General features: G+C 36.1%; 2 protein-coding genes across 4 annotated transcripts; one reads left to right on the top strand and one right to left on the bottom strand.

The window, feature by feature from the left end:
• Positions 1–504: 504 nt before the first annotated feature.
• Positions 505–3,377, bottom strand: LOC111449497 (pentatricopeptide repeat-containing protein At1g11290, chloroplastic). The gene has a single exon (XM_023089410.1). The coding sequence runs from the start codon at positions 3,356–3,358 to the stop codon at positions 878–880; it is 2,481 nt and encodes an 826-aa protein (XP_022945178.1). The 5' UTR covers positions 3,359–3,377; the 3' UTR covers positions 505–877.
• A 1,243-nt stretch (positions 3,378–4,620) lies between these two features.
• Positions 4,621–22,243, top strand: LOC111449495 (nuclear pore complex protein NUP214). 3 transcript variants are annotated; one of them, XM_023089406.1, is made up of 17 exons: positions 4,621–4,962; positions 5,044–5,252; positions 5,590–5,758; positions 6,682–6,828; positions 8,340–8,464; positions 9,990–10,102; positions 10,269–10,405; positions 11,208–11,373; positions 11,520–12,381; positions 16,503–16,655; positions 17,755–17,812; positions 18,156–18,289; positions 18,372–18,496; positions 18,607–18,952; positions 19,884–20,058; positions 20,189–21,874; positions 21,923–22,243. In XM_023089406.1, the coding sequence occupies exons 1-17, from the start codon at positions 4,740–4,742 to the stop codon at positions 22,084–22,086; spliced, it is 4,992 nt and encodes a 1,663-aa protein (XP_022945174.1). In that variant the 5' UTR covers positions 4,621–4,739; the 3' UTR covers positions 22,087–22,243. The 3 variants fall into 3 exon arrangements, with proteins under 3 accessions (XP_022945174.1, XP_022945173.1, XP_022945175.1); XM_023089405.1 differs by having other exon boundaries at positions 20,189–22,243; XM_023089407.1 differs by lacking the exons at positions 4,621–4,962; positions 5,044–5,252; positions 5,590–5,758; positions 9,990–10,102 and having other exon boundaries at positions 6,692–6,828; positions 20,189–22,243.
• The last annotated feature ends 1,640 nt before the right edge of the window (positions 22,244–23,883 follow it).

The following is a 23,883-nucleotide window of genomic DNA, read 5'->3' as shown; positions in this document are numbered from 1 at the left end:
AAATTATTGAGATCGACCCGCGACTCCGCAATTGAAAAGTAAATCTATATGAATTATCAATTCATTTCTGTTTGCAATAAATAAATAAAACATTATAAATTTCAGTTGGGCATTTGAATTAATTAGGGTTTGAATCATGTTCGATAATGAGTTTGATTCATGCAAATGAAAAATTTATGGATTTTGTTGATTAATGTGTTCATCTTGAATTAAAAAAAAAATATTCCAGATAGAACTGTATGTATACATCTATAAGATGTGAAAGAAAAAAAAAATGTTATTCTATATTCTTTTGAAAGAAAGTCATTTATTCAAAAGGATATGTTTTCAGATAATTTATTAAAAATGACGTTCGGATCACACTGAAAGAACCCGGTAATGCTAGGACCTGTCTCAAACGAATTTGAAAATAAAATCAGTCTACCGAAAGTCCTTGGTAATTCTCGGATCTAGGAAATGAAATCAGTTTACTGAAAGTCTTTGGTAATTCTCGTATCTAGGAAATGAAATCAGTCTACCGAAAGTCCTTAGTAATTCTCGGATCAACAATCACACTGATAGCTTAAATAGTTAACTGAAATTTGGTGTCGTTTTTTTCTCGTATTTCAGTCGTTACTAGTCTAGGAGACGTATAGTATGCCTCATTCGCCACTCCATTAGTGGCTCGGCTTCGTCCTAGAAGCTACAACTTCCACCTCTAACGGGCTTCACTATCGCTGATGATTGGTGTATAGATCTCTTTAGTTATGTAGTGGTCGGCCTAATAGAAGCTTGGCCAAAAACGACTAATCACCTCCCGAATGCTTTCAAGCTGATCGTATGATTTTCAATAGTGAGTGTTACAACTATGACGTATAAGAAACAGCATGGCTAAAGCTCACCAATAATCTCCACAAGAACAAGTTCCATTTTTGAAATGATGAAATCTATGCATATCCCTTACTATGATTTCCCTTCCGGTCACGAGCGAAATATACTTCGTTGCATTGTGACAATCTCCACACACTCGTAGATTCTTTCGTACGTGTATCGTAGTGTTCGGACTCGTGTTCAAAAGACTGAAAGCAATAGCGAGCTTCTCGCTATGGCTATTGAGAAGCTGCTCTTGGACAGCATCTTCCACGTCGTGTATCGAGCTCGTGTCGGGCACGTAGCCAGCTGCCTTGATTTCGTCCCCAAGTTCCTCGAGAAAGGCGTAAATTCTCTTGGATTGTGGATGAGTTGTGCTACCTGAATAAAAGGAATGGACCTCGTTTCTTATCTCCACAAAGCTGCAACCAGGAGTCTTCTTAAGCCCTTTCTTCTCCATTGTTCTTCTTACTTCAGCTACCTTGCCCCACTTCGAAGCAGAAGCATAAATATTTGCAAGCAACACATGATAGCCACCTTCATCAGGGTTCATCTCAAACAGTTTATTGGCTGATTTCTCTCCAAACTCGACGTTTTTGTGAATTTTACACGCACCCAACATGGCACCGTACACGGTAATCCCGGGACTAACTGGCATGTTTCCTATAAAATCCCAAGCCTCCTTGATCCTACCAGCTCGACCGAGAAGGTCGACCATGGCACCATAGTGATCCATTGAAGGCTCTAATCCATAATCTTGTTTCATGCTCTCGAAATAACGAAGTCCTTCGTCTACCAAACCTGAGTGACTACAAGCGGAAATAACGCATAAGAATGTAATATCATTTGGCTCAACTGTTCCCCTTCGCATCTCGTCAAAAAGGTTTACCGCAGCTCTTCCAAGTCCGTGTGTTCCATATCCATCTATCATTGCGTTCCATGTTATGACATGTCGGTCATCGATCATGTCGAAAAGCTTCCTTGCCATGTGAATTGCTCCACATTTTGCATACATGTCGACGAGAGCGGTCGTTACGAAAATATTTTTGTCAAAACAAGATCGAATAACTAGTCCGTGTATCCACTTAGCTTGGCGAGTGACTGATAATTCTGCAAGAGCAGGTATCACACTAACCATTGTAAATGAATCAGATTTTATACCTAAAGATTGCATCTCACAAAAACAATTCAAAGCTTCACTCACTCTTCCATTTTGAGTATAACCCAAAATCATTGCATTCCATGAGACGAGAGTTTTTCGATGTAAGTTCATGAAGATATCAGAAGCAATGTCGACTCGATTACACTTCGAATACATAGATATCAATGAGTTCATAATGGAAACGTCCGAACCAAGATTTAACTTATCGACGAACTTATGAACGAACTTCCCCATTTCGAAATCACCCAAATCGGCGCAGGCATGTAACGCTTCCATAATTGTTACATTGGTAGGCTCTATTCCTTCCTCCAACATCTTCTCAAAGATTGCAATAGCCATCTCTGGTTCACCACTTTGCACATATCCAGCCATCATGGAATTCCATGACACAACAGTCTTCTGTTCCATTCCATCAAAAATCAATCTAGCTGTATCAACTGATCCACATTTTGAATACATATCAACCAAAGCAGTTGAAATATTAACAAGCTTTGAAAATCCAGCTCTAATGGCATACCCATGAATAGATTTCCCCACCATTAACGATCCAATATCAGCAGCAGCAGGAAGAACAGTAACCAATGTTATCGAATCAGGCCTTTGGCCTTCATCTTGCATACTCAAAACCAACTCCAGGGCCTTATTTGCAAACCCATTTTGGGAAAACCCTGTAATAATCGTATTCCAAGACACCAAATCTCTCACAGGCATTCTGTCGAACATCTTGTATGCATCGTCAATCTGCCTACATTTCGCATACATATTCACAACACCAGTCATTGCAAATACATTCGCCCCAAACGAATTCTTAATCAGATTCCCATGAATCTCCCTACCCCTCTTCAAATCCGCATTATCGCCACAAACCTTAAGCAAATAAGTAAAATTATACACAACAGGCTTAACATCATCGTACCTCATTCGACAAAGAAAAGCAAGAGCAGTCTCCAACGACGAATTCTTCGCATATCCTTTTAGCATCGTGTGGTAGAGAACGTCGATCTTCTCCTCAATCGGCTCGAAAACACGAGCGGCCTCGTTGATGCTGCCATACTTGGAAAATAAGCTAACGAGCTTGGTTTGAAATAAATGCTCGTTGTAGAGGCCATTCTTTATGACCAGTGGGAGGATTTGGTGGAGCTCTTTCATGGAAGTGCAGAGCTCGAGAAGCACGGCGGCTGGGTGCCTGTAGACATGGGAGGGGATGTGCGTTCTTTCTGAAAGAGTGTGAGATGGAAGAGGAGATGAGGAGATGGAAATGGAGCTTGGCTTTAATGGAGTTTGGTTGTGAGCTTTGGCTATGGCGATGGATGGAAGAGAGGAGACTGGAAGTAGCTGCGAGCTCATGTCCTCTCTCTCGGCTTGTACAAAGGCGCTAAGGCTTCCAATTTTTTATTTAATTTATTTTTTTAACAACAAATATCAAAATGGCAATATATATATATTATAAAATGATTAATAAATACTTTTAAAAAAAAAAGTAATTAATTATTCATAAAATGGTTTACGAGTGCTAATTGAGTGACCTCCTATGAATTTTTTAGTATTTTAACCTTTTTTTAACTTAATCTAATTTATTAGATTAAAAAAATAGAGCCTGAAGCTTTCATTCACCTCTAACAAACAAATGAAGCTTTCATTCTCACCCTCATTCACACAAATGAAGCTTTCATTCTCACCTCTAACAAATTTAAATAGGGTCGATTAAAAACTAAAAAGATAAAAATATAATTAAGAAGAAAGGCAAAGGAAACGTATATTCGATCTTGAGCCTGAAGCTTTGGTACCAAATGATACGTGGAAAATCACTGCAAATGGAGTAAGATTCAGATTAATTTGTTGATCAAATATCTTGTTTGAGATTCGAATACTGCAAATGGAGTAAGATTCAGATTACTTTGTTGATCAAATATCTCAGAGAAATAACATTGTTTGAGATTCGAATAACTCCACAAGCAAGATTGATACTATATATATATATTAATTGAGTACGGGTTTCATTACAAGTTAGGTGTCGGGAATTTGTATATAATACGATCAAACACTCACAAGTAGTAATATATCACTAACATCAACTCGGGTTTCTTAAAAAATTCATCAACAATTATATGATATTGTCCACTTTGAGCATAAGCTCTCATGGTTTTGTTTTATGCATCCTAAAAGGACTCATATCAATGGAAAGAGTATTCTTTGTTTATAAACACCTGACCATTCTCTAAATTAGTCGATGTGGGACTTTCATCCTCTAACAAACCCAACCCTTATGTTTTGGGTTCGGTAATCTGGGTTGGTCAGATTATCGAGTCATATAAATACACCTTTTAACTATTAACACCTCATAGATCATCTATAAATATTTTTAACCGTCATTCTAAAAAAAATTCATGACACCATGATAAAATTTTTAAAACAATTTTAAATCTATTTTTGAAATAACTATTTTTGAAATTATTTTTAAAGTTTAAAAGTATATGAAAAATAATAGGGGTATAAATGACTTCTTACATTATTATTATTATTTAATTTTTTTGGGAAAAATTCCAATAGCTTAAAATCGGAGCTATATATTTAATCTCCCACACGCTTACCGCCCAAAGGCACTTGAAGAGTGCGAACTCCAAAAACCCCTCAAGTCGGAGAAGAAGAAGAGGGAAGAACATTCGTTTGCTTCAAAAACCTTACGCAGAGCTTCTCTCTCGATTCAGAGAAAAGCTTCAGTCAATTCATGGCGTCCGTTGATTCGCGGCATTCCATTTCTTTAACTCCTATTGCATTGGAAGACTCTTACGAAGGGGAGCATGTTGAAACCAACGATTACTACTTCGAAAAGATCGGCGAACCTGTTCCTGTCAAGCTCAATGACTCCATTTTTGATCCTGGAAGTCCTCCTTCCCAGCCTCTTGCTGTGTCTGAGAGTTTTGGTCTTATATTCGTTGCCCATTTGTCTGGTTGGTAATTTCAATTGCTTCTCCTTTGTTGTGAATACTGTTGATTTTCTGTGATTTTTTTGAAGAATTTTGTTTGTTTAGGGTTTTTTGTGGTGAGGACCACGGATGTAGTTGCTTCAGCTAAGGAGATGAAAAACGGGGGAACTGGTTCTTCAATCCAGGATTTGAGTATTGTGGATGTTTCCGTCGGGAAAGTTCATGTTCTTGCACTTTCCAATGATAATTCTTTTCTTGCTGCCGTCGTAGCTGGTGATGTTCATCTTTTTTCAGTTGACTCGCTGCTTGATAAGGTAGTGCTTTTAGCTGAAGCTTGTCCTAATTTCAAAGCACCGTTCCCCTGAAATGTCATTTTGGTTATTTGCATCGACGGGGAAAATATCACAATCATTGGTTAAGTACGTTACTGAATTAAATTCCTGCACGGAGTTATTACATGGTTTTTCTCTCTAGAAGTTACAGTAGTACTTTGATGAAACCTCTAACTCGCCTTAAGATCGAAATCCTCTAATCTCTCAGCAAGTTTTCCATTTATTTAACGCTGTTTCACTCTTATTGCTAATGGTTTTTTGTTTTGTTTAGTTATTTTTCTTGCACGTCATTTTCTTATATTTCATTGCTGCTATGCAGGCTGAAAAACCCTATTTCTCTTGTTCAACAACTGATTCCAGTTGCATCAAAGACTTCAAATGGACCAGAAAGCCGGAAAATTCTTATCTGGTTCTTTCAAAACATGGAAAGTTATACCAAGGATCGGCTAGTGTTCCTTTTAAACATATCATGCACGATATTGATGCTGGTACGCTGTGTACTTTTGTATAAGTATATAATTCTTAATGGCAAATTTAAGTGGCGTTTGATAAGTTTCTTACATTTTATGTTAAATGACTGTATATTTCATTGGCGATGGTGAGGACTATTGTTTTCACACTTCTATTAAACTCGGTTTGCTCATCAAAGTACATTATTTAATATTGAAATATTGCATGTTGTTGCTTTTGCCCCAATTTTTTTTATCCTCGAGTAATAGGTAGTTTATCTTTTAGCTCGTGTTACAATGTATATATCAATGTATTATCTTATATGGTGGTGCAAACATCATATTTTCCGTCTACACCATTTGTCAGAAGCATCGCACTCTGCAGTAAAAAGCTTCAAAATGTCAGTTAAAAAAAGTACAGTTGCCATGGTCATGGATATCTTGGGCTATTAAAAGGCTTATTTAGAATTTCTACTTCAAGAAGACGAATCTTTTTGCTACGTATATGCAAGGAGAGATGCTGTATTTCCCTGAACTTTCTATTTTTTCCTGTGAAATTATCCAGTTCTGGGCGTCCCTTCATAAAAATTAGATGAGCTCTCTAAAATTTGCATCTTTCTACTCAATTCTTCTAGTTACTTCATCTATTGTATATCCTTGTATATTTCATTTAATCAGTGAGACTTTGTTTGTCCATATATGTTTTGTCCTTGTATAGTGAACTATTTTAGTTATTGTATTCTTTTTGTTCTTTTTTCCCCCCACATATACTATGCAGTGTCTTTGGCAGAGAAGTTCTTATTTGTTTGTATTTTCTTGCCCCTGCTTTTTTGCTAATTTATTATTATTATTATTATTGTTTTTTATGAAAGCAATCCATTTACATGAATTATTATGAGCAAAGCTTATATATGTGGAGCTGCTATTTTTGAACATTTTAAAAATCTTATTTTGGATTTTAGTTGAATGCAGTGTGAAAGGAAAATTCATTGCTGTGGCTAAAAAGGACACTCTTTCCATTTTCTCATATAAATTCAAGGAACGACTGTCCATGTCACTCTTGCCAAGTTCAGGGAATGGTGACACTGATACGGACTTTGCAATGAAAGGTTCTCTCTCTCTCTCTCTCTCTGTGTGTGCGCGCGCGCGCGTGTAAAAATGATGTCTGTAAAGTGTTGAAATGTGAAGGTTTCATAACTTTCATCATTCTTTTTATTTTTCCTTTTGGTGAGTGATGTCTCTTATATTTTACTTTTGTGATCTATCAGAGTGGAACACAAACTTAGTGCTTCTAAGGTTAGCTACAAGTTGAGTTTGAGTTGTTAGCATGGAAAGGAGTACCTTGCGTTCTTCCTCAGTAATCTCAGCATACTTTTTTATTCTTATTTTAACCCTATTTAGTTTGGTTACTATCGTGGGATAGATTTGATTGCCAATGATTAGTGGTAAAGGATAAAAAAATTCTTGATTGGGATAACTGTCATTGTTATATGGGGGTTATTGACTGTTGGATGATAAAAGTTCCACATCGGCTAATTTAGGGAATGATCATGGGTTTATGATCAAAGAATACTCTCTCCATTGGTATGAGGCCTTTTGGGGAAGCCTAAAGCAAAGCCATGAAAGCTTATGCTCAAAGTGGACAATATCATACCATTGTGGAGAGTCGTGTTCATCTAACATGGTACCAGAGTCATGCCCTAAACTTAGTCGTGCCAATAGATTGGTAAATCCTCAAATGTCGAACAAAGGACTCCAAAAGAAAAGGAGTCGAGTATCCTCGAAGGCATAGTAAAAAATGACTAAGACTCCAGAAAAAAAAAAAAGGAGTCGAGCCTCGATTAAGGGGAAGCGTACTTTGTTCGAAGGGAGGTGTTGGATGATGAAAGTCCCACATTGACTAATTTAGGGAATGATCATGGGGTTTATGATCAAAGAATACTCTTTCCATTGGTATGAGGCCTTTTGGGGAAGCCCAAAGCAAAGCCATGAGAGCTTATACTCAAAGTGGACAATATCATACCATTGTGGAGAGTCGTGTTCATCTAACATTGACTAGAGAGAAATCATGGGAATTTTGAAGACATTGCTTCTTCTCCCATGCAATTTTAGATTGGGATAATTGTCGTTGTCATTAGTTATTTATTTAAATTTTCAAATATTATTTTTTTAATAATTATGCTAAGCCAAAGTTTCATTGAGATAAGTGAAAAAACACTAACAAGCTTACAAACTAAGACAAAAGGAGCTAAAATAAATCTCCAATTGCAGGGTTTTGGGTACTCTATGGCTAGTCTGGGAATTTGCCTCTTCCTTCCGCTTATGTAATTCTTTTTAATTACTATGTCGTTCCTTCTCCAAAATAAAAATATAACTAAATGAGGTTTCCAATAGAACAAGGAATTATTATACAAGTTAAATTCTAACTAAATTGTAATAATCCAGAAAATGTAAGAAAAGTAAAAAACAAATATCTGAAAACTAAAATAAATTGAAAATGATAATATTATGTAATAAACAACAAAAATACTTTTTTTACTCTTAATGACAACCTTATATTTATCATTCTAGAAAATACTTCTGGTACGATGTTTTAACTTGATTTTTCCTGATTTGTCAGTTGACTCTATCAAGTGGGTTCGTGCTGATTGTATCATTATAGGATGCTTTCAAGTAACTGCAACAGGCGATGAAGAAGATTACTTTGTCCAAGTTATCAGAAGTAAAGATGGAAAAATTACTGACGTGAGTAGCTGTGATTTTCTTTTTATTAATTTTTTCAATTTTTTTCTCCTTTTTCCATTTCTATTTTCGTGAGGAAGGGTTGTGTTCATGATTGTGCTTATACTTTTTTTTTTTGTTTTTTTTTTTTTTTTTTTTTTTTTGTTTTTTTTTTTGCTGTTTTATGGAGCATTTGGCTTGAAAGGAATGAAATAATTTTTAGAGGCTATAAGAGGTTTTGGAAAGAGGTGTGAGATCTTGCCAAATTTAGGCATTTGTAAATTAAAAATTTAAGGACCTTTGTAATTATCATATTCTAAGCCTTGTTCTTCTGCATGGAGTCCCTTTTTTTGGTTGGGTCCATTGTTGTTTGAATAATTTCTTTTGGCTGTTGTTTTTTTGCTAGCCCTTTTATATTCCTTCTTTCTTATTGAAACCTTGGTTTCTTGATAAAAAAAAATCTCGTACACTAGTTTAATTGAGACATAAGTTGGTTTACCAATTGGTATTATCTCATTGGGAAATAAAAACATTTATAGGATAAGTAAATCCTTGAATGTGGAAAGAAAAATAATGCGCTTGATTGTTTCTTTCCAAGGATTCTTGCCAGAACTTTTACCCCATTAGAGAACAACTCAAAAGGATGAGGACCGTGCTTACTCACAATAATCCTACAGCAAAGGGAATTTGATTTGAGAGGGGTCACGAAAGCCATATTCCTAAGAGAGCTCTATAACAAACTCAAGATTCCCAAGTTCTAATCCACTAAGATTGACCGACTTTCCCATTGTCTCCCAATTCACTAGGTGCGCTCCTCCCCTCTCTTCAACCTCTTCCCAAAGGAAATCTCGCATTGACTTCTTATTAACCTTATACACTCTGCTAGGAGAATGAAAAAGGGAAAAGAAGTAAATCGGGATACTACTAATTACTGAGCTAATGAGAGTTGCTGTATCACCTTTAGAGAAAAAGGTAGTTGAGCTTTATTAGATTGGCCATGTGCAGTCTTCTTAGTAGCAAAGGAGTAGTTTAGATCAAAACAAGGTTGATGGTTGTTTGAGGGAACCTTAGCAGTCGTTATTCAAGGAAATGATTGCTAAGGTTACGAATACATTGATTAAGAAGAGAGGAAGATCATGAATAATTTTTTTTCTTTCTTGTATCTTGACAAAATCTTATATCTGTGGATGGTGTATTATGTTGTTATTATTATTATTAATATTTTTACCCCAAGCATTTTTTATATATATTGAGAACGTTTGCATACATTCCCTGTAATTAGTGCCCTAGATTGAAGATCAATCACCTTCCTTTATAGGTTATAAATCTGTTACTTATTGTTCTGATCTTCTGAATGATAGTAACAGCCGAGAGTTATAATAATTTTCGTATTTGTTTCCACAAACTCATACTAAATTGAATGTAATTTGCTTAACAAGAATTATGAAACAGTATCATTAAATGATCAACATGTTGTAGTGAATGTGTTATTGATTTATTTATTTTATATGTATTTTGGTAGATTAATTTTTGTCACCCTCTTTTGTAGGTTTCCTCAAATAAAGTCCTTTTATCGTTCCATGATATATATTCAGGTTTCACTCCAGACATTTTGCCTGTTGAAACTGGGCCTTGTTTATTATTGAGTTATTTAGATAAATGGTATGTAGAAATCACTTGGTCTCATTAAAGCTCTGAATTGAATTTTACATGGAATTCCTCTTTTTTTATTTTTATTTAGAGAACTTTTCCCGTTACTTTGGGGTTATTCTTTAATTCTGATCCTACAGGTCAGCTTTATTTATTACCTTTCTTGATTTGGGTGCAGCAAGCTCGCAATTGTTGCCAATAGGAACAATACAGATCAGCATATTGTGTTGCTTGGTTGGTTGCAAGAGGTTGAGAATGAAGTTGCTGTTATTGATATTGAAAGAGATAAGTCACTCCCGAGGATTGAGCTTCAAGGTTAGGGATCTCGTGATTTGACTACCACAGTTCATTAGCTTATCTTGTTTCCATTTCCCCCCTCCCTAGGAATGTGTCCCATTTTAATGCATTGAGTCATCAAATGAGCTATGATTTGCATTTCCTAATATAAATGTAGTCTAAAAGACGTTTCTCTGGATGTGTATTTGTTTATCATCTCTTTAGAGTTTAATTGTTTGAAGAATCAAATAAGAAACATATTTTCTTTATATTATATTATGACTTTTCCTGCCTTGTGATTTTTTGATCGCTACATTTATGGCTTCCTTAGAGTTGGTTTTTCATGACTTAAATATTCTCTTGGATTGGAGTCCTTTTCTTGTTTGTTAGGCCAGTCCTGTTTGGCTACTTTTAGGCTGTTTTTATTTTAGTCTTGTTGGCCAATGTTGGTCCTCTTTTATTCTTTCTATTTTCTTCTAAATGAAAGTTTGGCTTCTCAATACAAAATGATTACAATGCGGTCGATCAATTTATTTTGGGACATTATCCAATTAATATACTTGTGCTTTTCTTGAATTTTCTAAGAGTTGGTTCCGTTCTGTTTTCTTATAGCATTTCACTATTTATTTGATTTTCCCTGGTGTTCTCAAGTGCACACACAGAGGAAAGTATCATTTCCTGAAATTTAGTGTTGGGTTGCAGGGCTTGTTACCATTAGAAATTTTTGATTGCCTTTACAGTCAGTTTTTATTTACACACCTGTGTGAGATTAGGTTTTAATTTTTGTACTTCTGCAGTATCTCTTCTTCTGTGATATAATTCTATCTCTTTCTTGTTTCAGACAACGGTGACGATAATTTGGTAATGGGGCTGTGCATTGATCGAGTTTCTCTCCCTGGAAAGGTGGAAGTCCAAGTTGGAAATGAAGAGATTAGAGAAGTCTCGCCATATTGCACTCTCTTGTGTCTTACTCTAGAGGGAAAACTCCTTCTGTTTCATTTTTCTAGGTACTGCCATATCTGTTTTGAGACCTTGCTTGTTAGTGTTACCCAAGACCAAAGTCTATTTACCCCCTTGTTAATAGCAGCCTAAATATTATGATTATAGCTCCTGATTTTCTTTTACTATGTTTTTTTTTTAACTTTTCATGCAGTGCTAATGAATCTGAAGCTTCAGATGAGACTGTTTCTGCTTGTGATGAGGAAGAGGAAGACGATACTGTAGTGCCTACTGATGATCAGCCTCAGCTCTTTTCTAATATTGATCAGCGTCCAGTATCTGAAGTAGATGAGAGTCCAGTTATTACCAGAGAGAGTAATGCTAAAAGCCAGCAAATGGATTCTTTTGCTTTTTCACAACCATTGAAGCCTTCTACCTTGGAGAGACCCAACAACGAGATTGGGAATTTCACTAAGCCTGTTAAAAGTTTTACTGGTCTTGGATCTGTTGCTTTTTCGGGGCAATCTGTGGACGTGCCTAGCCAATCATTGAAGTCTTCTATCTTGGAGAGACCCAACAATGAGATTGGGAATTTTAATAAGCCTTTTCATAAATTTACTGGTCTCGGATCTGTCGCTTTTTCGGGGCAATCTGTGGACATGGCTAACCAATCGTTAAAGCCTTCTTTCTTGGAGAGACCCAACAATCAGATTGGGAATTTTGATAAGCCTGTTCAGAAATTTACTGGCCTTGGGTCTGTTGCTTTTTCGGAGCAATCGGCGGATGTTCCTAGCCATCCCTTTCTCAATGTTAAAGAGTCAACAATAAAGCAAAGTTCAGGTGCTGCAAATGCTTTCACAGGTTTTGCTGGAAAGCCTTTTCAACCGAAGGATGTTCCAAGTACATTAACACAAAGTGGGAGACAAGTAAGTGCAGGTGCTGGTAAAATTGAATCTTTACCAGTGATACAAAGCTCGCAAGTATCTTTGCAAGACAACTTCTCGTTGGGTAAAATTTCTAACAAGAAGCAAGATGGTTCAGAGCGAAATTACGGCAACGTCCCCTTGGCAAAACCAGTAAGTGAAGCTATGTAGGAAGGATAATATTTTTCTATATCTCAATGAGTAGAGAAGAATCATATTTATACAAAGAGACACCCAATCAAATAAAGCAAAAAATATGCTATCAATCTAAACCCATTAGGAAAAGAAAAATACAGTTATAAACATATACAAGGTAACAATCCGAAGTATAAAGCCCTAATTTACAGCTTGATTTTCTAGAGTAAGGTCTAAATGAAATTTATTCAAATAACTTCTCAATATGTTCTATTGTAGGAATGACTTGGTTTAAAGATCTGAATATTATTATTATTATAATTGATACATCCATTATGACTTGGTCTGCTATTCTTTTGCTTGCTTATACTCCAATCCATCTTCATCGGGAAAAGAAATTTATAAAAGAAAAATACACCTCCACTCCATTTCTAATAGCATAAAAGGAAAAGGGGATAGAATACTTGCATGAGCATTCTTGTGCCGATATTTTCCTCTTAGGAATTAATTTTTTTTTCGTTTCCCCCCATTTAGGAACAGCTTGAATTAGAAGATGAGATTTCCTCTGCACATTTTTATGCTTGGGCTGAATAATGGTCCCTGTATGTGGTTAACAAAATAACGAGGCCCATGTCCTTTCATTTATGGTTATATTGTATCTTTACCATATAATTAGTCGATTAACATCTCACTGTTTTGTTTATTGGTGTGTAGATAGTGGTTGTGACGTATTTTCTGACAGGTATCTTCTCCCTTTGCTAGTGCGTGGGCAACTAAAAAGTATCCTACCTCCAAGCTATAGCCCCCTAGCCAACTTTAATATTATTTCTTTTCTTCAGATTCTCTTGGTGGGTGGTGGAGAGTTTAGGAACACGGGAAGCTTTTCATTTCTAGGGTAAGCTTTGTCGTTTGAAAGAGTTTCTGGAAACATGGAATCATGAGGTTTTTGAGGACATGAAGATCAAGAAACAGGAATGTGTTGAATATAATTGTTGTGTTAGATAGATTGGAAGTGGTGGGTTCCTTAAGCGATGATCAAAAGAGGAAAGGTTGTCTCTAAAAGTGAAGTTTGAAGAGGTGCTTAAAAGTGAGACTATTAGTTGGACGCAAAAGGCTGAGATTAGATGGGCTAGGAGAAGGATTAGAAATATTATTGGTTCACGGTTAGCAAAGATGGGAGAACCTTGTGAGAAGATAAAGAGATTTAAGAGGAGATCGTCTCTCTTTTTTCCTCCATCTTTGGATCGGGTATTTCACCTAGGTCTTTCCTTGAAAGTTTCGATTGGTCCCCCCATTTAGCTGGTGATAGGGCTGATTTGGATAACACTTTCTCTCGAGGAGATTAGAAGAGTGGTCTTCGGTTTTGACAAAGATAAAGCCCCTGCCGATGGTCTTGCCTTGGCCATTTTTCTTGGATAATTAGGTTTGTATTAAAGATCTTATGTGGAAAGTTTTTGTGTAACGACTTGATTTTCGATACCTCAAATCACAGGTCACCATGTACAGTCAAGGGTAAAAAGGGCGGTAAAATTTTCTTTTGTAAAACAGGGAGACACAAGGAATTTTAAATTTAAGGATGCAATCAAAGCTGACATAAAAGTAGTTTAATGGTAATATCCGTGGAGTCGATTCAAAACGGTTTACAAAAATACATAGGTTTCGAGAAGTAGTATTTAAAATGATAATAAAATGACAGGAAGGAAAACGACTCGATCTAAAGGACATCTCGTGTAGCTGCACGGCTCCACACGCTCTTGTCATCAACAGTGGTCTACACACAATCTGAAAAATAAAGAATAATAGGGATGAGTATAAACATAATCAGTAAGCAACCTACTTGTAGGCTCTTATCAGACTTAATTCTATACACGAAAACTTAGACTATGTGCTCATAACTGTCTCTAACGGTAGCCAAACTGTGGCTTAATGTCTGTGCCAAATTTTGTAGGTCACTATTTTACTAACCCTTAGCATATCTCCTTTAAGAAGTACTCAATCCCTCTTAGGTTCACAACCTAGTGGTTTTCTATTTTCAGGTTTCACGTATGTTTAGGACCTTCGTCATTCTTGCGCAAAGTGCGCGTCGAGTCATTGTAGCCCTTGAAAAGGCCCTAGGATAATACTCACAAGTCTGGAGGAGCCCTATTTGCTCGCAACAGTGACTGTACTCCATACATATCTACCTACTGAGCTCTAATAAGTGGATTTTCCCTAAGTGGTGCCGGGCAACATCTATCTATTCCTAATATTAGTAAACTACCTGTCACTATGCCTTTCCAGGCTGGAACAGTAAACTACCTATTCATGTACCCTCATCAGGTTAGAACAGTGAAACTACCTGTCTTAGGAACAATAATTACCGGTTACTTTGCCTTTTCAAGCTAGAGTACTAAAACTACCTGTCACTACGCCACTTAGGCTTTTACAGTAAAAAGGCCATGGCTCTCCCCACTAGGCACCATTGATAGTACTTCAGTAGCATGCCCTCTATGACTCCTGAAATCCTCTATGGGTGACAACTAAGCCATGTGTAACAAGTCAACCATAACCTTTGTTAGTTAGTTCATGAATAGGGGTTGCGCCCTATCCGTCCCTACAAGATACCTCGTTAAACTAAGGAGGCTTTGGAACTCATGACTAGGTACTAGGACCAAAATAGGAGAAAGAGGAACTCATAGGCTATGGAAACCATAACTAACACTCTATGACACATAGCGATAGTTCACCTCATAATTAGACAATAACAAGCAATCCAAATCCTAAATCATGCATTATAAACCTCATAATTAGACAATAACAAGCAATCCAAATCCTAAATCATGCATTATAAACGTATGAAGGCATACAACATGCTCATCAAGCTCATTAAGCGATAATAATCCAATCTCAGCATGCTGGAAAGCATAAGAACCTAATGATCTATCAGAGTTCACAAATCATGTTTGCAGAAGCTATATAATTGAAAATAGAATTAAGTTGTAAACTGTTCATCTAAGCACAATTATCATGAGACTAGGCCAAACTAGGCTTCTAACATAGTACTCAATCATTGCCCTCAATCCTTATTGACTTGTGCAAGTATTTCTTAGAAGCTTGCTCCATATGGTTACTTACATGATTGTGAACTTCCCGAGCTTGTCGGGTCTTCGAAGATATTCCAAATTTCTCCAAAATTCCTCAATATGCCCTAAATCAAGTCAAAAGAATAAAATTGGTGAGAAAATGACTAGCTTCAAATTCGTTAAAAAGAAGGTTGAGAAACTAACAGTTGACTATACAGTCATCTTCTCCAACTTGCGTGCGTGCCATTCTGCTTTCCTTCCCTTTTTTATTTTTAAGAATCTGTTATTTATTTTCTTAAAATTCCAGGTGTTACATTTTGTGAGTTTTATGAAAGAGGAATTTTGAACAACTCTAATTGAAACTTTCGCTATGTGGTTCTTAAGAAGGAAAAAGTGATTAGGGTTAAGGATTTTAGGCCAATTAGTTTAACTTCTAGTGTTGTATCAAATCATACCAGATTAATTAAGGAAAGTTCCCCGAAGAAAATTTCATATTTAGGAGGCCTTCATTTCTTGAAAACAAATCTTAGAACAGGCTCTTAGTGTCAGCAAGGCCATTGAGGATTATTGAAGTCAAAAGCGAGAAAGTTCTAGATGCGTCATACTCCAAGATGGTTAGATTATGCTCAATTAGAGTTACTCAATTTACATCTTAACTCTATATTCCATGTGTATGACATAAATTATAACTTTTTTGCAGCCAAGTATTGTTTTTCGTGAAAAGAGTCGACGACTATGGTTTGCTTGTTTTTGTGCTGTTGTGTGAGATTTTGGAGGGAAAGAAACAATAGGATTTTTAGATTGAAAGATCGGAGAAGGAGGTGGTGATCCTTCATGAGACATCATACCTCTATGGGTTTTCGTGTAAAATTTTTTGTAATTATTCTTTAGGCCTTATTTTACTTGATTTGATCCCCATCTTGAATTAGTAGAACTCTTATGGAGTATTACTTTTGTCTTCCCCTTGTATCCTCTCATGTTTTCTGTAAGCTTGATTTTCTATATATTTGTGTGTATATATATTTTGTTTCTTTCAGATTTTTTTCTGGCTTCTTCAATGCTTCCTATTCTCTACAGATGACTGAAATGTGCGAAGGGCTGGACATGCTTCTAGAATCTATAGAAGAGCCGGGTGGTTTTTTGGATGCCTGCACTACTTTCCAGAAAAGCTCCGTTGAAGCTTTGGAGCTTGGCTTAGCCACTCTTTCAGATCAATGTCAAATATGGAGGGTAATTATCAAATATTATTTTGTGTTTTTCAGTTTGTTAATTATTTTTTTCCTGTACTTTGGCTGACTGAGAGTATGGTTATTAATTTGTATAACCTCACTATTTATTGCTAAAAGTACTAGATTCAGAAAAGGAGAAAAAATGTGAAAAATTAAATTATGGAGGATGAATGGCTGCAGGGCTTCTCATTTTATAGCAATGATGTGTAGAGTAAGAGAGATTAGCGCATGAAAAAAAAAAAAAAAAAAAAAGAGACGACAATAGCTTAATGGAAGCATCACTGAAAAGGAAACTAATCGAAAAAGATATGTTCGGTATGAGATAGTATTCCCTGTCCTACGGCCAATGCCAGTATTGGATATCAACCTTGAAGAAACTAATTATGTTCGACTTGAATCATTTGAGAAAGAACTATTTAACCTGTTCAAGGCTTATTTCTTATGTAATTTTACTATGTTTTGTTCTTTCTTTCTCTCACTTTTGGTGTTTGTATCTTTTGAGCATTATTCTCTTTTCATATCTTCAATGAAAGGTTTTGTTTTCGTTTTCCAAAATAAACAAAGCATAATAGGCAGTTGATTTGCAAATTACTTGAGCTTAGAAAATATCAGAAGTAACCCAGGTTTCAAGTGTTCTCTTGGAATGTGACTCAGAGAAGAGTTATTATTCTGATTAGTTGCATGCATTTCTTCATTGATCGTTTCCTCAGATTTTCTGTTTATATGACTTTAATGGGGATTCTGTAGATATCTAACGTTGATTGTTCTTTTGGTTAGTATGTTTGGAATAACTTGTTGTTTTGAATTTAATTTTTCTTGCTTTGATGACATTAGTTGGTGAATTGGATGTAAAAAGTAATAGAATTTTTTAGAACTAGAATAAAAAGAAGGTTTATGTTGATGAATGCCCTTTTGATTTCTCATATCAAGTTTAGAAAATATTCCTCTATTGTTTAGTTCTTTCGATTTGAAATACTTGCTTTAATTTTGGTTTCTTTTTTTTGAGCCCCTTTTTCCTTTTCTGTTACTCCCACAATCCTTTTCCTTGTTATCAATACTGTTATCTTACACGTGAATTTCATTTTTCCTTCTCTTTGCAGCGCACAATGACTGAGCGTGCACAGGAGGTACAAAATCTCTTTGACAGAACGGTTGAAGGTATTTAAACCTCAGCTTCTTGTTCGTTTATACTACATGATTGATGGCGACGTTGTTGGCATAGAAGATTCCATGTTGATGTAGCTAATATTGGAAAAGTGCATTTGTTTAGTATGCATCGAATATTTGAATGTCACAAAGAAGTAGAATAAGAAAGTTCCATGTATATCCCTTCCAAACGTTGAGGCTAATCTCATTAGTTATCACGAGAATTTGATTGACGATACGGGTTTCCTCCCGTCATCACGTTGACTTGGTTGAATATCAACATGTAGGTTATAATCAATTAATTTCTGGTCATAATTTCATATGTATTTTACATTTTTAGTTTATTTGGTTTCAGTTTTGTCAAAGAAAACATACATTGAAGGTATTGTTACGCAAGCTTCTGACAGCAACTATTGGGAACATTGGGATCGCCAAAAGTTAAGTTCTGAATTAGAGCTAAAACGACAGCGCATTTTGCAGATGAATCAGGTAGGTTATCGATCGTTTCGAAAACAAATGAATTCCCTCGATTGGAGATGTGATGTATCCATTTGGTTCTTCTCTTTTCCAGAATATGACTAACCAGTTAATTGAGTTAGAAAGGCATTTTAATGGCCTTGAGCTGAATAAGTTTGGTGGAAATGAGGAAATTCAAGTTAACGAAAGAACTCTTCAAAGGAAATTTGGATCTTCGAGGTACGTCAAATTTTATTCAGTGAAAAATTTATTAGCTTTATTGCCGTTTTCTTTTCAGCTGGTCGTTTTGAGTAGCCCGACACACGTTTCTTCCTCAAAATTTGTTTCAGGCAAAGTCATTCCTTACATAGTTTGAATAACATAATGGGATCTCAATTAGCAGCAGCTCAACTTCTTTCTGATAATCTATCAAAACAAATTGCTACACTCAATATCGAATCGCCTTCTTCAAAAAGGCAGAGTATCACGAAGGAATTGTTCGAGACTATTGGAATTACTTATGATGCTTCTTTCAGTTCCCCAAATGTGAATAAAATTCCAGAAACTTCTAGTAAGAAGCTTTTACTTTCTGCTGATTCTTTTTCAAGTAAAGATACATCGAGAAGGAAACAGCGGAGTGGAGCGAAAATTTCTGAAACGGAAACCGGGAGAAGGAGAAGAGACTCACTTGACAGGGTACTGTGTTTCCTTGAACCCCTATTTTCATTTTTTTTTTATCTGTGTTTCATATGGAACTTTGCTGTCAATTTAAAATAAGATCTATATTTTTTATTAGTAAAATAAACTTGGATTAAGTGCCATACATGGAAGATGGTTCAGAACTTGGCAAGTTGTTCTCTGACCACCTTTCTTCATAATGCCCATTCATGGATTTCTTTGTATGGAATGTTGTTGGAACAATGAGGATGCATATGGCCTGACACATGCCTCTCCCGCTTCTCCCTACAGTACATTCTGAGACATTTTAGGTATGGTAGGAGTAGACATGATTTTAGCGAACGGCCATATGATCTTGTGGAGCATTCGTAAATTTGCAAACTTTCATTTTTTATATAGATGAACATAACTCTAGAGTTGCTTGCTAAAACTCACTCCGGAACCCTGACTTTTGAGGTTTATGACTTGGGGCTCTAGTGGCCTTTTTCGAGCCCGTATCTGACATTCATGGCAACAACGTTGCTTCTAATCTTTCTTATGCCTCAGCTTGGCTTTCATGCACACTCTTTTTTGTGTGTTGGATGATGTATCATCCTCCTCAGTCATATCACGACACTTGTCTACCTCTACTCTCACCTGGTCGTATGGGCGCCACTCGCCTTCTGCCTATTTGCACCTGGAGGTCACAATTTACTCTCTTCTTGTTACAGTTGTGATATTCTCCCCCACTTATACTAGTCATCGTTCTCGATGACTTTCTCGATGACATAATCGCATGCGGATTGGAACAAACTCCACTCATGCATGCAAGAATGCACCCTTCCAACTAAGTGTTTTATGTATATTCTATCTTCATCCACCCAAGTTGATTACCCATCTGTCCGAATTTAACATGCTTCCATCTACCTGGATCTGAATCTAACATGAATCCCCTGTAAAATTGGTGCAGAACCTGGCTAGCGTTCAACCTCCGAAAACCACCGTTAAGCGGATGATCTTGCAAGGAACACCATTGTCCAATGAGAAACAATTTCGTTCTCCCACTCTTGAAGGACCAGCAACCATTGCTCGTCCAGCTAGTCGCATACCATCGTCTATGCTATCATCATCATCCAAAAATGCAGGTATGATCTCTAAGATGAAGCATAATCAGAAGGTTTCTTAGTCATTTGTTTACTGATTCTCTGTTATAAAGTATTTTTCTTGTTCTTAAAGTTTTGAATGTTTCGGCTTATATTTATATTCGATATCCAGAACAAGGCTCCAAGAACCCCGCAACGCCTTTCTCATGGGCTAGCCCTCCTAGACAGAAATTCCAACCACTGCAAAAAACTAATGGTACAGCACCATCTTCTCTGCCAGTATTCCAATCATCTCATGAAATGGTGAAAAAAAGTAATAGTGAAGCGTACAGTGCGGCTTCAGAAAACAAATTTGCAGAGGTCACTTATCCTGAGAAGTCAAAAGCTTCTGATTTCTTCTCACTCGCTAGAAGCGACTCGGTCCAGAAATCTAATATGAACTTCGAGCAGAAATCATCTATCTTCGTAACATCATCTAAACCGATGTCCACACCGAAAGATTCCATTGAAACCTTGAATCCGAACAGTCAGAAAACTGCTAACGTAAAGGAGAGGCTTACAACTCCAAGTCCACTTTTTGGATCTGCCAATAAGCCGGAACCTGTATCTGTTGGTACGACATCTTCTTTGGTTCCGACCGTTGATGGACTGAGAAAGACTGAAGAAAAAAAACCGCCGACCGTGTTTTCACCATCAGTTCCAGCACCAGCACCTGTAAATACTCCTCCAAGTGCGTCGACTTTATTTTCGGGATCTCCGCTAAGCAAATCATTTCCAAGTCCTGCTGCTGTTGTAGATCTCAATAAACCTCTGTCAACATCAACCCAATCGAGCTTCGCCTCTCCGGTTGTTTCTGTTTCTGATTCCCTATTTCAGGCACCTAAGATGGTATCACCACCATCTAATCTATCTTCCTTGAATCCTACATTGGTGTCCTCGAGTAAAGAACAACCGATGCCGAAATCAGATGCCGATACTGAAAAGCAAGCACCGGCTTCAAAGCCCGAGTCCCGTGAACTGAAGCTTCAACCTTCTGTAACACTTGCTGTTGGAAATCATGTAGAGCCAACTTCTGTAACCCAGACGGTTTCCAAAGATGTGGGAGGACATGTTCCATTTGTAGTAGCGGATGCTCAACCACAACAGTCACCTGCTGCTTTTGTTCCATTACCTACACCAAACTCGACTTCTAAGGCTGCTGCAAATGGTAAAAGTGAAACTTCAGATGCTTTGATTACTCAGGATGACGATATGGACGAGGAGGCCCCAGAGACGAATAACGTCGAGTTTAGTTTGAGCAGCTTGGGAGGATTTGGAACTACCTCTACGCCTATGTCGAATGCTCCTAAACCAAATCCATTTGGTGGTTCGTTTGGCAATGTGAATGCAACCTCAATGAATTCTTCCTTTACTACGGCTTCTCCTCCAAGTGGAGAGTTGTTTCGGCCTGCATCGTTTAGCTTCCAATCTCCGCTGGCTTCACAAGCAGCATCACAACCGACGAATGCAGTTGCGTTCTCTGGTAGCTTTGGCTCTGGAATGGCTACTCAAGCTCCCGCTCAAGGCGGGTTTGGTCAGCCTGCTCAGATTGGAGTAGGGCAGCAAGCACTGGGTACTGTTCTTGGTTCATTTGGACAATCAAGACAGCTTGGTCCTAGTCTACCTGGAACTGCTTCAGGATCCCCTGGCGGTTTTAATGGTGGTGGCTTTACTAGTGTGAAACCTGTTGGTGGTGGTTTTGCTGGTGTTGGTTCAGGTGGTGGCGGTGGTTTTGGTGGTGGTGGTTTCAGTGGCGGTGGTTTTGCTGGTGCAGCCTCTACCGGTGGAGGATTTGCTGGTGCTTCTCCCCCAACGGGAGGTTTTGCAGGTGCTACCGGTGGAGGTTTTGCAGGTGCTGCAGGCGGAGGTTTTGCAGGTGCTGCAGGCGGAGGTTTTGCCGGTGCTGCAGGTGGATTCGGGGCGTTCGGCAACCAGCAAGGAAGCGGCGGGTTCTCGGCTTTTGGCGCTGCTCCGGGTGGTTCAGGAGGAACTGGAAAACCTCCTGAACTTTTCACCCAGATTAGAAAGTAGTTTCATATTCACCATTGACAGACTTCAGGAGAAGGTATGTACATTAAATTTTGGTAAACTCAAAAGTAGAAAAAAATTCAGGTGTGTATTTTATTGCTTAAGCATTCCAATGATGTATTATTAGTTAGCAATATGATTTAAATATTCCTATCTTTCCCATTGCTAATGATTTATTTAATTTTTTTTAATTTTTTAATAATTATTCAACAATGTGGGGGTCTTAGTAGACCTTCACATTATTTACTTAGGATAATAATTTATTTATTTTCTAAATTTTGAGGTTATTTTGATTGTTAATGGACATGTAATTTTTTTTTAAAAATAGTTTATGTTCCTAGAAATTGTAAAATTGAATATTTCCTTAAAAAAATGTTACAATTATTAAAGAAAAAAAAAATTCTAAGGTTTCGTTGAAGAAATAAAATTTAGAACTTTTACAATTATATTTGCTAAAATTATTTTTTTAAATAAGAATAAGAGATATTGTGTTATAATAAATGATGTAAAATATGGTTTTGCCATAAATGATTTACTTGTTCTTTTTCATTCAAAGAATCTCTCTCCCCTCGCGATAGTTGGTAGAAAGTGTTCAAACTTTAGCTACTTTTCTTATTTGGCTATTTAAAAACTCTCTTGAAACAGGCTAATTAATTTAAAAACTCGCTTGAAACAGGCTAATTAATTTAAAAACTCGGCTAATTAATTTAAAAACTCGCTTGAAAAGGCTAATTAATTTAAAAACTCGCTTGAAACAGGCTAAATAACCACTCGTTTTAAGTGTCAAATAGTTTTACTCTTATTTTGAAATATCGGTCCATATATTTTAAATTAATTTCATTTTAGTCCATATACTTTTAATAACTATCTATTAGTTCTGTATTTCTAATAAATTTTCATTAATGGTAAAATAAAAAATAATAATTTTCGTCCAATAAAAAGAGCACACAATAATAACATTTTTATGACCCGAAAGACTAATAGATACAATTTTATTTAAATAAAAAAATTAACATTAAAATCTAATTTCAAAATTTATTGGAAGTATATAGACAAAAAAAAAAAAAAAAAATAGGCATTTAATAGTAAGAAAATTAAAATTAAAAAAAAATCACAAACTATAGGAACTAATTACACCTACCATATAATAAAAATTCATTAAGTTCTATGAAGTTGCAAACAATTTCTTTCCTTATTAATTTTTACAAGTGGTCCAAAAATTCCCTTTTAATTTCTTATAATTAAATTAATTCTTGAATTTATTAAAAGAAAAAAAAAAGTACATTATTTTTCCCATAAAAAAGATATTCTATTGTACGGATAATTTGGAAAAAAAAATTTAAATAATTTGTTTAGTACATAAAATTAAAATAAAATGGATTAATTATAAGGTAATTAGAACCAATTAGTTAATTAACTTTGAAAACACCAACTTGTATGAAGTTTATGATACAATTTGAGTAATATTGGCCAAATTTGGCACATAAAACACAATGAATTTATGTTGAAATAATAATAATCTAACTTAAATAAATAAAATAAAATAAAGAAAAAAAATTAATATGACCAAATCAAACTTTCTTTAATTTAAACATATTCCTAATGTAGAAACCCTAATTAGGGTTATAATTCTTATAATTAATCCTTAATTAATTAGGGTTTTTCTTAATAATAACCTATATGCTATTTCATATTACCTATTTTATTAAATATAGATTTAACCATTTTGTGAAGACTAATTATAAATCATATTATAATAAATGTTGAGGTTTCGGTAAATATTAGGGTTTACTAAATCAT

This window comes from Cucurbita moschata, unplaced genomic scaffold (assembly GCF_002738365.1).
Source record: "Cucurbita moschata cultivar Rifu unplaced genomic scaffold, Cmos_1.0 Cmo_Scf00011, whole genome shotgun sequence".
Lineage (NCBI taxonomy): Eukaryota > Viridiplantae > Streptophyta > Magnoliopsida > Cucurbitales > Cucurbitaceae > Cucurbita > Cucurbita moschata.
This window is presented reverse-complemented; position numbering and strand designations above follow the sequence as displayed.